This window comes from Scyliorhinus canicula, chromosome 1, assembly GCF_902713615.1.
Source record: "Scyliorhinus canicula chromosome 1, sScyCan1.1, whole genome shotgun sequence".
NCBI classification, from domain to species: domain Eukaryota; kingdom Metazoa; phylum Chordata; class Chondrichthyes; order Carcharhiniformes; family Scyliorhinidae; genus Scyliorhinus; species Scyliorhinus canicula.
Window position 1 is genome coordinate 160,968,867 of NC_052146.1, and position 15,625 is coordinate 160,984,491.

Below are 15,625 nucleotides of genomic sequence, written 5' to 3' on the forward strand. Positions count from 1 at the left end.
TCACCTCCAACCTGAAAGTCATATTCTAAAATATATAAATGATTAACTAGATACTCACAACACTATCGAAACCTTCTGTCGTTCCATTTTCCCTCATTCCTCAATTTCTTCTGATTTTGATACTTTAGATGGTGTCAACATTTATATTTTACTTTCTGCACTCCCCTTATCGCAACCCAATCCATGGCCTTATACTTTTCAGGTTCCCAAGAACTGCACCTATTTCTTATGTTCTTAACTGGATCCTTATTGGTCAGGAAGAAGAAGAAGATGATGAATAGACTCCTTCACTTGACCTTTCGCTCACTTGACCTTCCACTTGAGTCACCAGCTCAGATACTGACACTGCACTTATATTAGAGCCTTGATTCGAGGAGGCATCTGCATGTGGTGAGAGGTTGGTTGCAAGTCTATCGGACTTGCAGGCTGGGGGTGGCAAATATAATTATGTTGCCTGCTCACCAAAGGATAAGGTCATGCACGAGTGCTGCTGCAGAGGACTCATATGAAAACCTCAATGGGTCAGGTTACAGAAGAAGACTGCAGAAGAAACCAGGGAATTATAGACCAGTTAGCCTAACATCTGTGGTGGGGAAATTTCTGGAGTCCAGATCAGGGATAGGCTAACTGAACACTTTGAAAAATGAGGGTCGATCAGGGAGAGCCAGCATGGATTTGTGAAGGGAAGGTGATGCCTGACAAATCTCTTTGAATCTTTTGAAGAGGTGGCTAAGGTAGTGGACAGGAAAATGTCTGTGGATGTTATTTATATGGACTTCTAGAAGGCATTTGATAATATCTTATGTAAGAGACTGTAAACTATGGTAGAAGCCCACGGAGTTGAGAGCAAATTCTTGACATGGTTGGGAAATTGGTTGAGTGGCAGGCAACAGAGTGTGAGGATAATGGGTAATTACTCCACTTGGCAGAATGGGATGAGTGGTGTACCACAGGAATCTGTGTTCGGGCCTCAGTTTGTCACATTATTTTCTAACAACATTGATGATGACATAGAAAGTCATATATTCAGATTTGTTGACGATACAAAGCTGTGTAGAATTGTAGACAGTCTACACGATCCCATAAAGTTCCAATGAGATATTGACAGGCTAGGTGACTGGGCAAAATTGTGGCATTCAATGTCAGCAAGTGTGAGGTATCCATTCTGCATCAAAAAAGGATAGAGCATGTTACTTTCAAAACGGGACGACGTTAAATACAGTGAATGCCTGAGGGTGACATGTGGCACAGTGGTTAGCACTGGGACTCTGGCGCTGAGGACCTGGGTTCGATTCCCGTCCCTGGGACACTGCCAGTGTGGAGTTTGCACATTCTCTCTGTGTCTGCGTGGGTTTCACCCCCACAACTCAAAGATGTGCAGGTTAGGTGGATTGGCCACACTAAATTGCCCCTTAATTGGAAAAAAATAATTGGGTACTCTAAATTTATTTTTAAAAAGTACAGTGGATATCCAAAGAGATTTGGGGGTTCAGGTGCATAGATCTTTAAAATGTCACAAACAAGTTCGGAAAATAATCAAAAAGGCCAATATAATACTAGCCTTTATATTTAGAGGGCTGGAGTATAAAGTCATAGAAATTATGCTGCAGCTATACAAAACCCTGGCTGGACCCCACTTAGTACTGTGAGCAGTTCTGGGCATCACACCTGAGGAAGGGTATAATGATACATGGGATACAAAGGCTACATTATGAGGAGAGATTACACAAATTAAGCCTGTTTTCTCTCGAATTTAGAAGGTTAAGGGGTGACCTGATTGAAATCTTCAAGATATTAACAGGAAAAGACAGGATAGACAAAGATAAACTCTTTCCACTGGTTGGAGATTCTAATACTAGGGGCATAGCCTAAAAAGTAGGTCTAGACCATGCAGGAGAGATGTTGGGAAGAAGTTCTTCACTGAAAGTGTTGTAGAGGTTTGGAACTCTCTCCCACAAACGTCAGTTGAAGCTCGAACAGTTGTTAATTTAAAATCTGAGATAGATAGATTTTGTTGAGCAAGGATATGAAGGAATATACGACAAAGGGTGGGATTCTCCCTTCTGGGGACTAAGTCCCCATGCTGGCGGGAAAACCGGCGGCAACCACTCCGGCATCAACAGGAATTCTCTGAACCGTTGGGGTTGGCGCCCCTCCAGCCGGCGGCAAAAGGCCGGCGCAAGTTCGCGCATGCGCAGAACGGCGGACAGGATCTCACGCATGCGCAGACCTGCCGGCGTATTTCCGCGCATGCATGGGGGGGTTCTCTTCTCCGCATCAGCCCCCGGGCAATATGGCGAAGCCCGCAGGGACCCAGCGCGGAGGAAAGAAGGAAAGAACCCCCCCCCCCCCCCCGGGTCGGATCCCCCCGCACAACCCCGAGCACCGCCCCCGCACAGTTACCTGCCAGGTCCCGCCGTGCGTGAGGTGAGTAATTCACTGTGCTCTGTAACTGTTCTTTGTGGATAATTTGAGTCATTCTCAAACTGAGGAAGGAGCAGTGCTCTGAAAGCTAGTGATTCGAAACAAACCTGTTGGACTTTAACCTGGTGTTGTAAGACTTCTTACTGTTCTTCAGAGCTGAAGAGAGGTAGAAATGTAATGGGTGTTATACTGTTGAAGAGAAGGGTTGGAACAGATGGAACAAACTGGAGATAAAAAGAATATAATGAACATCAAAGAACGACAAAATGATTGATGAGTCAAAAACTAGAGTACGAGCGAAAACTAGCTAGTAATATAAAGACAGATAGTAAGAGTTACTATAAATATTTAAATGAGAGAGGAGTAAGCAAATTAAGCATTGGTCCTATAAAAAGTGCATCGGGGGAATTGAAATAGAAAGCAGAGCTATGGCAGATAAATTAAACAGGTATTTTACATCAATCTTTACCACAAAGGACACAAGTACCCTGCCAGAAATAGCTGTGAATCAAGAAATGGAAGGGAGGAGCTCAGGAAAATCATAATCAACAAGGAAGTGGTATTGACCAAAGTGTTGAGTTTGCGAGCTGAAAAATCCGCAGGTCCGGAAGGACTTCACCCTAAGGTCTTGAAAGAAGTGGCTCATGAAATAGTCGATGCATTGGTTTTAATTTTCCACAATTCCCCAGATACAGGGAAGGTTCTATTATATTGGAAGATTGTGTTGCTCGTTCTGGGTGAGTGTTTGTCTCAATTTGGCTCTGTTTCGTTACTTAGCCCTGGAGTCGCCAGGTATCGTTAAGGTACCGCCACAAGTTTCAAGGTCAAGTTCAAAGCAATAAAACCATACACCAATTAGTAAGTTCAAACAAATGAGTTTATTATAATACAATTATAAACTACTCATGCACACGCTAAGATGATTAAACTATTCCTACCACTAAATAAACCAATACTTATCTTAAAGGGAACTGCCGGATCAGGGGACAAGGCCTCTTGCTCTGCACTGGGCCCGCAAACTTCAGGTTGGTACGGGTTAAAAATGGGTCAGGAGTGTCTATCTCTGGTAGAGATCGTTGTGAGACACTTACTTGCTGGCGGCTGCTGTCCGAACCTCTCCTCTCTCTCGGTCAAGGTCTTCTTTGGTAAAGGCTGGTCGAGAGGGCTGGTCAAGAGAGGAGGGCTGGTCAAGAAGAAAGAACTAAGTTTGGGACCTGTCTTTTATAGGTCCTAGGGCTTCGCGCCCTTTTGGGCGGACCCTCTATCTGCTGGGGATCGATTGGGTCTCTTCCCAATCGATTTGTTTGAATCCCACCAATACTGAGGCTGTCCCTCGGCTACTGGGCGGGCCTTCAGGTGCTTTGTCTTCGAACCCCGCTGGTGCCGGGGTGTCTGGTATCCTATACAATGTTGCAATCGCTTCCCTATTTGTGTCCATTGTCCCTGGGATCGTTCCATTACTATGTTAACTGTCCCGGAGATTGCCTCATTAGTATGCAGAATGTTCGTTTCGGTGCTGTCTGCTCTCTTAGCAGACAGAATACACAGTGGCTTGTTGCAGCCTGCTTGTGCTGCAAACTTTGTCCATGTTACCCTGCAAGCTTTGCGTTCCTCCATTTTGTATTGAGGGAATGGCCAACTTCGGTGGCTACAATAGCAAATATAACTTTTAATCTAAAAAGGAGGGAGACAGGAAGCAGAAGACTACAGGCCAGTGAGCCGAACATCTGGCGGAGAGAAAATGTTGGAAGCCATTATTGAAGATGTTATGGCAAAGCACTTAAAAAATGGCAATCAGGCAGATTCAATGTGGTTTTGTGAAAGGGAAATCATGTTTAACCAATTTATTGGGCATCTTTGAAGGTGTCACATGCACTGTTGATAAAGGTGTGTGTACTTAGATTTCACTGTTTACAAATAAGGGGTCTCTCATTGAATATAAAGAGGAGGATAAATTATTTATCTCAGGATGTTGTGAGTCTCTTCCTGAAAAGGTAGTGGAAATAGAGTCTTTGAATATGTTTAAGGCCGTGCTAAATAGATCATTTTTAACAGGAGTGTGAAAGCTTTTCGTGGGCTGAGGTTATAATCAGGGGCGGAATTCTCTGACCCACTGCAGGGTCGGGGAATCGCCCAGGGCCGGCGTAAATCCCGCCCCCGCTGTGGCCGGAATTCTCTGCCACCCGGGAATCGGCGCGAGCGGGAATCACGTTGCGCCGATCGGCATGCCCCACGCGGCGATTCTCCGGCCCGCGATGGGCCAAAGTCCCGCCGCTGATAGGCCTCTCCCGCCGGCGGGAATTGAAGCGCCTCTGGTGCCGGCGGGATTGGCGGCGCGAGCGGGCCCCCGGGGTCCGATCATCTCGTGCCCCCCCCAGGACCCAGGGGGCCAGATCTTGCCCCCACGGTGGCCTGGCCCGCGATCGGGGCCCACAGATCGGCGGGTGGGCCGGTGCCGTGGGGGCACTCTTTTTCTTCTGCCGCCGCCACGGCCTCCACCATGGCGGAGGCGGAAGAGACCCCCCTACCGCGCATGCGCCGGTGGTGACGTCAGCGGCAGCTGACGCACCGGCACATGCGCAAACCGGCGAAGACCTTTCGGCCAGCCCTGGCGGCGGGCGTCAAAGGCCGTTGCTGCCGGTTTTGGTGTCAGTTGGCGTGGCGCCAACCACTCCGGCGAGGGCCTAGCCCCTAAAGGTGCGGAGAATTCCGCACCTTTGGGGAGGCCCGACTCCGGAGTGGTTGGCGCCACTCCGCTACGCCGGGACCCCCCGCCCCGCCGGGTAGGGGAGAATCCCGGCCCAGATCAGCCATGATTATGTTCAATGGCAGAGCAGGCTTGGCGGACCAAGTAGCCTCCTCCTTCTCCTAATTCGAATGTTTGTATGGTCTTATGGAAGGTCTGAGATAGGAGCTCAGGAGAGTTAACTCTGTGATGTTAAATGATGTTTTTCTCTCCATAAATGCTGCCAGACCTGCTGAGTTTATCCAGCATTTTGTGTTTCTATTTCAGATTTCTAGAATTGCAGCATTTTGCTTTCATTTGCTGTCAATGTTTAATTTTTTCTCCCTGTTGCTTTTATGTATTCAGTCCAGGCAATTGATGAGATTGCTATCCAGAAACTGTTTATTTACTCTGAGTTTCTGAGGTCATAGCCGCAATACAACTGCCAAATTCTTTTACCAGTAACATCACCTTATTTATACAGTTGCTTTGAAAAGTCTGTGGGCGCGATTCTCCGCCCCCCACGACGGGTCGGAGAATAGCAGGAGGGCCTTCCCGACATTTTTCCCGCCCTCCCGTTATTCTCCCCCCCCCCCCCCCGCCCAACTCCCGACACGAATCGCTGCTGCCGTTTTTTTACGGCCGGCAGCGATTCACAGCTGATAGATGGGCCAAAGTCCCAGCCCTTTATGCTGTTTTTACGAACGGCAAACAGACCTGGTCTGGCCGTTCGTAAAAACGGCGGGAACAACTCGCTTTTTATAACCATGGCACCGATTGGCACGGCAGTACCACGGCCGTGCCAAGGGTGCATGGGCCCGCAATCGGTGGGCACCGATCGCGGGCAGCGGGCCCAATGCCCGCGCACTATTTCTCCTTCCGCCGCCCCGCAGTATCCATTCGCGGGGCGGCTGAGGGGCATCCCGGCCCGCGCATGCGCGGGTTTCGCGCAAATACGCGATGACATCATCCGCGCAGGCGCGGGTTGGAGTCTTCAAATCCGCGCATGCGCGGCTGACGTCATATGACGCGTCAGCCGGCGCTAACTCCGGCAAGCGGGCTTAACGAAATTCGTTAAGCTCGTGATGCCGGAGTTTACGGCGTCGGGCTGCTAGCCCCGACCGGGGACCAGAATCGGTTCCCGGTCGGGAAGGGGCGCGCTGGCGTCAAACCCGCCCGGGTTTGACGCCAGCCTTACGATTTCTCCCGGTTTGGGAGAATCGCGCCCTGTGTATTTACATTGGAAGTTTATGGGCTAGTCAGCAGCTTCCAATTGTATTAATAGGGATTGTGAATTTTGTTCATAAAGTGAATATTGTCTGAGGGGGTGATGGAGAGAAAAGTGTGGGTGAGGAGGACAGGAAGAGGTCTGGGTGAGGGGAGCGATTAAAGTGGTCAGAAGGTTCAACACGATATAGGTGAGCTACCGATTGCCTCAAAAGCACCCGGCTGAGGCTTTTTAGGAATGGAAGTGGGCCTTTTACCCTGTCCGCTCAGGACTCAGCCCAGCTGCACTCCTGCCTCGCCCGCCTCCAGAACATGTCAGGCCTGGATCCAAGGAAGATCCTTCCTGCTGCAGTTTTGAAACAGGCGTGATTGCAAGGTCAAGATTAGTCCCTCTAGATTCCTGCCCCTGACATGAAAATATGGTCCAATGAGTTTCAACACCATCTTGTTGAAATGAGGTAGATGATTTGGAGCAAGCTTATTTTGTTCAGCACTGCCTCTACTGGCATTTATTACACAAATATTTTCTCTTTACTCCCATTTTGACGGTAAAATATGTTGTACATTGAGCGGAACTTGTAAAGATAGGCAGACACCTGCTGTCCAGAGCACGTGTTTGATTAATAATCATGCTTTGGACATTCTTATAACATATGAATACAATACAATATTCATGATGTTACACACCTCATCGACAGCAGATCTTATCATTCATCTCAGTTTGAGTTGCCTTTCTAGGTCAAAAGCATGGATTTAATGTGATTTAATGGCCTCATCGTGCCTGACTTGGTGACGCGATGAAGCCGTTGAATCGCGATGGTTGAAACACGCAGCGAGATTTAACGAGATCGCGCATGATGTGGCGAATAGGGGTATTCACAGTGACTTAATTGTAGTGTTAATGTAAGCCTACTTGTGACAGTAAAGATTATTATTAATCTGGTTCTCGCCCTCGTTGGGTGCGATCCAGATTTTTATATTTAAATGAGCCATTAGGAGAGACCGCCAGAGCACTGTTTAGCACTGGTTTCCAGAAACGTGGACCAGGTGTAATGACACCTTGGGGGGTCTCCTGGACCGCTGGGTGCTCGGGCTCTAGGCAAGTAGTATCCTGGCACTCCCGCTGACACCAGGGCACCTTGGAATTGCCAGTCTGGCACCTTGGCACTGCCAGGCTGGCAAAGGCACTGTCAGGGTGCCAGGCTGGTAGTGCCCAGGTGCCAGGTTGTCCGTGCTATGGATCGGTACCGGGGTGCCTTGCCCTTAAGAGCTGGGGTGAGGGGCCACCCGAGGACCCCCACGGAGGTACGTTGAGTGCAGTGGGCTGGTCTGGAGGCCGTAGTGGAGTAGCTGAGGAGGGTTGAAAGATTGGTGCGGCATTTTAAAATGGCGCCCCGATCCATGAGTCGTCTTCCTGCACTGACGAGTTGAGCTCGTCAGTGGAGGAAATTAGGCAAGTGCAACTTTGGTGGGGCATTCCTTGTCGAGGTAAAAAAAAATGGCAAAGTCCTGTTAAACAGCTTTAAACATGCCCAAAATGGGATTTTTTTTTTCCCTGTTGAGGTTTTGTGGGAAGTACAATTATCTGAAGTTGATGATGAATGAATTACAGTACTTGTAAAAAAATGTCATATGTTGTTTGCTTCAGATATTTGGTAGACTGCTGCTGCAAATGCTGGCAAATCCCTCAAATTTATTAAAATTTCAACATTTTCCAGCTGAAGGCAAATGGGGTCCATGGAATCACTGGAGTTTGTGTTCCAAGACATGTGACAGTGGCTGGCAACGACGTCTCCGAATGTGCAAAGGGACAAGTGTCAAAGGTTATCCATGTGAAGGATCAGGTGAAGAGGTCAGGACATGCAAGGAGAAAAGGTGCCCAGGTAGGAAAATTATATTTCTTATTAATTATTTTAAGTTATATTTTAATTTCTTTGCTTATTCGCTTTCAACCACTTCAGTCACTGTCATTTAAGACATTCTTCTACACTCCAGAAGAGAAAGGATGAAGCAGACAGGATCATTTTTTAAAAACGTGCATTAAATCTTGTCTCATGGTAATCCATGATACATTATTAGATTAAGGAACAGATCTATATTAATTCCACAGTTGGGTACATTGGATCCATTATCCCAAGTTCCTTTTGGAAGCCAGTATTAAAATCATAGATATTGGTCTTGCACAACATGTACTGGTGAGGTACGATTTAAGGTGACATTATGATTGCAAGAAACAGGTTAGGTTTTTTTGATCAAAAGATCAGTTTAATTGTTTTTAAAATTTTGTACCACTGTATATTCTTTCTGTTTACCTATTTCCTTGAGCAGGAAACCTGTTTGCAGGTCCAAGTTAGTGCCCCGTTGGATCTAGCTGCTTGACAATGATCCACGTTCACATCTTTTTCTTTTGACTTTCATTGAATTTGTCCCTGTGAAGAAGTGCCTAATGTTGTTTGACATCTATCTACAATGGCAGGATCCAATGGGAACTGTGTCTCCCTATCTATTTTGTCCAGAACCCTCTTACTTTTGACTACCTCTATCAAATCTCGAAGGAAAGCAGTCCTAGCTTCACCAATCTATCCATCTAACTCTTCTGTAACCTCTCAGTTTTGAAACCATTCTTTTCTTTCCTTCACTTTCCGGAAAATCTTCTCATCCTTCCGAAGGTGCGCTGCTCAGAAATAGATGCAGCACTCCTGTTGTTTTATAAAGTTTCAGCATAGCTTTCTTTTGAACTGTGTGCCTCTATTTCCGAAGCGAAGCAATCCGTGTGCCTTATTAACTGCTTTCTCAACCTGCCCTACCATCTTCAATGCTTTAAATATGTCTATTCCAAAGTCTCTCTGTTCCTTCACCCTCTTTAGAAATGTATGCATTTTTTAATATTACCGTTCTACGTTCTTCCTACCAAAATCTATCACCACACACTTTCCTGCACTAAACTTCATCTGCAATGTGTCCACTCATTCCACTAACCTGTCCATGTCCTTTAGAAATTTAACAGTTCCTCCGAATAATTCAAAACACTTTTAATTTTAAAATTGTGAAAGTATGTCCTGACAAGCCTGTTACGTGGCAGTTTATCGAATACCTCCTTGAAAGTCCTTGGGAGGAATCTTGTGGAGGCCATGGAGCTCTAGTCTGCCGGCTGAAGAACTGGCCAGATCCCTGTTTCTCCTCTTTTTGAGAAGGCCCACTACACATCATTCTATTCATGTACCTGACAGACCAGTAACCCACGACCCTGAGGATGGAAGTCCTGACTGCTGTGAGCTGCTGGTCAAGCAGAGGCAACGCCTATGTGGAAGACAGTGGCTGCTGCTGACATGACACACAACCAATCCACAGGATTGTTGCTGGATCTCAGGTCAAAGTTCAGAAGTGAGTTATTGAATGATGGCGGGTGTTGCTCACGTGGAGGGGAGCAAGCATCAAGAGCAACGTGATAACTGCCCCAATGTCTGGTTCTTGTCAGGCACTGAGTACCTTTGAATGGGCTCCCTTCACCCTCCCCTGAAAGGGTTTGCTTTTCGGGCTTCCTGCATGGCAAGTCTCCTGCCCATTGCTGGATTTAATTCAGTGGAGGTGAAATGAGGCACCTGAGTAGCCATTAATAGGACATTTAAGAGGCTCCATTGATGATGGCATATGAAGACCATTCACCATGAATTTAACTGAATTGGAGGTGGGAAGGTGGCGGGGACCCCAGCTGCTATCCTCCCTCCCAATTGATTAACTACCTAATTTCACTAAATTTCCCCTGGGGAAGGCGCAAGTTTCTGTCCCATATATAGCACATCAAATGCATTACCCTCATCAACTCTCATTAAGTAATCAACATTTGTCCAAGACATTTGTGCCCTCCCACGCACCTTGCACACCTGTCTTCTATCCCAAAAAACCTGCTCATCCGGGCCACCGTCATGTGCGCCCGGTGAACAACCTAAAATTGTATCAGGCTGAGCCTACCGCATGATGAGGATGTGTTGACCATGCTTAACGCATTCGCCCAGAGACCTGCCTCTACCTTTCCCCTAACTCCTCCTCCCATTTGTACTTTAGCTCCTCTGTCTGTGTTTCCTCTGACTCCATGAGTTCTTTATAGATATCTGAGACCTTCCCCTCTCCCACCCATACTCTAGAAATTACCCTATTTTCTGCTTCATTTTACTCTACCTCTTTTACTGTAGTTGTTTTGTCCTACCTTTTCTCAAAATCGCAGAATTGTTACAGTGCAGAAGGAGGTCTTTTGGCCCATTGTGTTTGAAATTTGACAATGAGCTTAGTGCCACTCTCCTGCCTTCTGGCTGTAACTCTGCAAATTGTTCCCTTAGAAATAACTGTCTAATTACTTTTTGAATGCCATGTTTGAACCTGCTGGCAGGTTCAGTTGAAGCATTCAAGAGGTAATTGGATCTGAACAGAAAGAATGTGCAGGGCTTTGGGGAAGAGGTGGGAGAGTAATACTCGGTGCTTTGATTGAACCTGCCTCCACCACACACCCAGACAGTGCATTCCAGACCCTAACCCAGGGGTGGGCAAACTTTTCCGTGCAAGGGCCACATTCAGAAATTCACAATTTTAAAGGGCCACATAGTATATTAAGTAAAATAATTAATATTTAAAATAGCCAAAATAAAAGGTTTTTAAAGAAAAAAAAGCAATTAATTTTTATTAATTAATATTTTAAAGTAGAAACTTTACATGAAACACATTTATTTGAAAAACAAAGTAACTCAGTTTAAAGAAAAAAAAGCAATTAATTTTTATTAATTAATATTTTAAAGTAGAAACTTCACATGAAACACATGTTGTGCCGAGCAATGACCACCCTACTCAAGTCAACGTATCCACCCTATACCAGTAACCCAACAGCACCCCCCCCCCCCATTAACCTTAGTTTTTTTTAAATGACTTGATCTTGGTGGGCCGCATAAAGACCTTTGGCGGGCCGCATGCGGGCCGTAGTTTGCCCACCCCTGCCCTAACCACTCACTTTGTTATTTCTTTCTTCTCATATCACTTTTGCTTCTTTTGCCAGTTCCTTTAAATCTGTGTCCTTTTGTTTTCAATCTTATCACAAGTGGAAACAGTGTTTCCCTATTTATTCTCTGCAGATCTTTCATAATTTTGAATACTTTTATCATATCTCCTCTCACTCTTCTCCAAGGAAAACAGTCCCAACTTCTCCAATCTATCTTCATAACTGAAGTTCCTCATCCCTAGAACCATTCTCGTAAGTCACTCCTTCACCCTTTTCACATCCTTCCAAAAGTGTGATGCCAATCATCCAGCTGAGGCTGAACAAGTATCTCACACAAGTTCGACACAACTTTCTTGTTCTTGTTCTCTATGTTCCCATTGATAAAACTTTGAATACTCTATACTTTATTACTGCTATCTCAAACTTGTCCTAAGACATGAAAGAAATTGTAAACTATGTAAGTCAAACTTTATTCTATTTTGCTTATTTGCTGGACCAAAGGATGACCACCACCAGTCATCTGATGTATGGAATTGTAAGGTGACCAACAAGGCATTATATAGATCTCACTGGAGCCATGCCCCGAAATGGAAACTGACACCTGGGATTGTCAAGGTCCATTTCTAAAAGAAATTGTTGAAAATAAATGGATGTCATTTGCATCTTTATAAGCTTTCCCATCCACTGGAGTCCGAGGGTCTACCAAGATAATAGCTACCTCACTGCCAAAGGTAGACTGTAGCCCATAGTTTGTTGTTGGGCTTAAACTTACACTCTTTTTTGACCAAGGGTGTAATGTGTGCAGTTCTCTTTGCAGAAATGGTTCTTGACTCTAAATGATCAGTCTCCTCTTTAAATGCAGACCCATTGCTCAATTACAGTTTTGCTTGCCAGTCTTTGATTCCAATTAATCTGGACTAGATCCACATCTCACCTCATTGAAATTTGATGCCCCCATTTAATTATTTTTTACTCTGGATTGTTCCTTGCTTATTCCAAAGTAAAAATAAATCCTATGATACCCTGATCTGTGTTCCCCAAATATTCCCCGACTGATACTTGATCTACTCGACCCAACCCATTCCTCAGAACGAGACACAGAAATGGCTCCTTCCATTTGGACTGAAAACATACCAATTTGGAAAATTCCCTGAACATGCTTCAGAAACTCTTCCCTCTCTGTGTCCTTTGTACTATTACAATCCCAGATTGTCAGGATATTTCAAGTCACTCATTATGACTGTGTAGTTTTTGTACCGTTCTGTAATTTCCTTGCAAATTTGTTCCTCTTTCCTCTATCTCAGTCCCACCAGTTGGTGGCCTATAAAATACACCAGTATAATGACACCTCTATTATTTTGTTTTAATGTTTTTATTAAAGTTTGCATTTTACACTGTACATAAAAAGAAAAAGACTGGATGAGGAGATGATAACAGTTTACATATTGTTCCTTTTCGGTACCCCCCCCCCCCCTCAACCTCTCTTTCCACAACCCCCCCACGCCCTCCCTACTTCCCCTCTTCTGCTATTTTGCTATTTCTGGGTCTTATCCTCAGCCCTATCTTTCACTGTAGGTGGTTTGTTTGGTGTTTGTCTTTTTCTTGTGGCTTTATATTGGGCCCTCTGATCCCTGTGTCAGTCTCTTTCTGGGCTCCCCCTTGGTATTTCCTCTGGTTTCTCCCTCCCTTTTGCAACCCCCCCCCCCATTCCTGTCTTCTTTCTGTGGCCCCCCCCCCCCCCCCCATTCTGTCAGTTGTTGGTTTTGAACAGGTTGATGAATAGGTCCCATGCTTTGTGGAAGCCATCTTTCCACCTTCGGATGGTGTACATGATCTTCTCCAAATGGATACATTCCAATAGATCTGGCAGCCAGTTTGCAGCTGTGGGTGGTGCTGGTGATCACCAGCCGAGCAGGATTCTGTGGTGGGCAATTAGGGAAGCAAAGGCAAAGGCGATAACCCTCTTCCCCTTATGACGTTCTGGCTGGTTTGATCCCCCGAAGACTGCCACTCTCGGGCACGGCTTCACCCTCATCCCCATAACCTTGATCATTGCCCCGAAGAAGGCTGTCCAGAACCTGGCAAGTCTGGGGCATGCCCAGAACATGTGGGTGTGGTTGGCCGACCTCCCTCTATTATTTCTTAACTCTAACCAAATAGCCATCTTAGACAGCCTCTTTGTCCAAAATGGTGAAGTTATCCTGAATCAGTACTGCCACCCCTCTTCTTTTCCTCATTTTTTCTGAAAACTTTGCATCCAGGAATATGTAGCCCTAACCTTTTTGAGCAACGTTTCCATTATCATCATGATATTGTATTTCCAAATGGCTACCTGAGCCTGCAGCTCACCAACCTTATTTACTGCACTCTATGCATTCACATACATGCACAATTCCCCAATTTGGGCCTTTGCATTCTGTCTTTCTCTGACCTCACCTTATTGTTTCTTGCTCGCGTGCTAACGTTCCTAATTCTTTGTACACATTGGTTTTTCTTCTAATGTTACCCTCTGGTTGCTTTCTGGTTGATCTTTCTCTAATAGCACTGGCAAACTTCCCCACAAAAACATTCGTGACGGCTCTGTTCATATGCATCTCGTCCAGCCTATACAGGTTGCTTGTCTCCCAGAACTGTTCCATTGTCAGTAATTGAAAGTGTTCCCTCCAGCATCATCTTTCCAACTGTGCCTTTATTTCTTCTATTTCCCTATTTCTATATTCAGTAGTGCATGACACAGGATGTAATCCAGAGATTACTCTTTGGTCCTGCTTGCTATTTTCTTTCCCTGCTGCCTAAAATCTGCCTGTAGGACTACATCCCTCCTCTACCGATGTAATTTATGCTGATATGGATCATGGTCGCTCCACCCCTCTGAGTGTTCATTGATATCCTTAACCCTGGCACCAGGAAGCAACTTACCATCCTGGATTCATATTTGTTGCTTCAGAATTGCCTGTTGGTCCCCCTAACTATAGAATCCACTATCACTATTTGTTTCCCCATCATCCTCCTGCCCCCTGTACAGCTAAAGCAGTTATAGTACCATAGATTTGACTCTGGCTGCAGTCCTCAGTGGAACCATCCCTCTCACCATTGTTCAGAACTGAATAACACAGCTGGACTGCAGTAGGACATCTCAGAGGGCCCGTGTAGCGAGGCAATATGGGTAGACCTCAGCATTTGGAAGGGTGCAGTCACAATGTTGGGGGTTTACTACAGGCCTCCCAGCCAGCGGGAGATAGAGGAGGAGATGTGTAGGCAGACTTTGGAAAGGTGTGAAAGCAATAGGGTTGTTGTGATGGGTGATTTTAACTTTTTCTATATTGACTTGGACTCACTTAGAGCTCGGGGCTTGGATGGGACAGAGTTTGTAAGGAGCATCCAGGAGGGCTTCTTGAAGCAATATATAAATAGTGCAACCAGGAAAGGGGCCTTACTGGACCTGATATTGGGGAATGAGCCTGGCCAGGCGGTCAACGTTTCAGTAGGGGAGCATTTTGGGAACAGTGACCATAATTCAGTAAGTTTTAAGGTACTGTTGGATAAAGGTAAGAGGAGTCCTTGGATGAAGGTGCTATACTGGGGAAAGACTAATTATAACAATATTAGGCTGGATCTGAAGAATCTAGATTGGGGAGGATCTTTGAGGGTAGATCAACATCTGGCATGTGGGTGGCTTTCAAATGTCAGTTGATAGGAATTCAGGACCTACATGTTCCTGCGAGGAAGAAGGATAAATATGGCAAATTTCAGGAACCTTGGATAACGAGGGATATTGTGAGCCTAGTCAAAAAGAAAAGGAAGCATTTGTAAGGGCAAGAAGAATAAAGAACAAAGCAAATTACAGCACAGGAACCTGTTCGGCCCTCCCAGCCTGCGCCGATCCAGATCCTTTATCTAAACCTGTCTCCTATTTCCCAAGGTCTGCTTCCCTCTGTTCCCGCCCATTCATATACCTGTCTAGATGCTTCTTAAATGATGCTATCGTGCCCGCCTCTACCACCTCCGCTGGTAAAGCATTCCAGGCACCCACCACCCTCTGCGTAAAAAACTTTCCACGCACATCTCCCTTAAACTTTCCCCCTCTCACTTTGAAATCGTGACCCCTTGTAACTGACACCCCCACTCTTGGGAAAAGCTTGTTGCTATCCACCCTGTCCATACCTCTCATAATTTTGTAGACCTCAATCAGGTCCCCCCTCAACCTCCGTCTTTCCAACGAAAACAATCCTAATCTACTCAACCTTTCTTTATAGCTAGCA

General features: G+C 45.8%; 1 protein-coding gene across 11 annotated transcripts in view; it reads left to right on the forward strand.

The window, feature by feature from the left end:
- Positions 1–15,625, forward strand: part of adgrb2 (adhesion G protein-coupled receptor B2) — a 1,298,770-nt gene that overhangs the window by 497,006 nt on the left and 786,139 nt on the right. For all 11 annotated transcript variants that reach the window (XM_038801790.1, XM_038801818.1, XM_038801834.1 and 8 more), the window contains one exon: positions 8,095–8,259. In XM_038801790.1, coding sequence (XP_038657718.1) covers positions 8,095–8,259 — 165 coding nt within the window. The remainder of the gene's footprint in view (positions 1–8,094; positions 8,260–15,625) is intronic.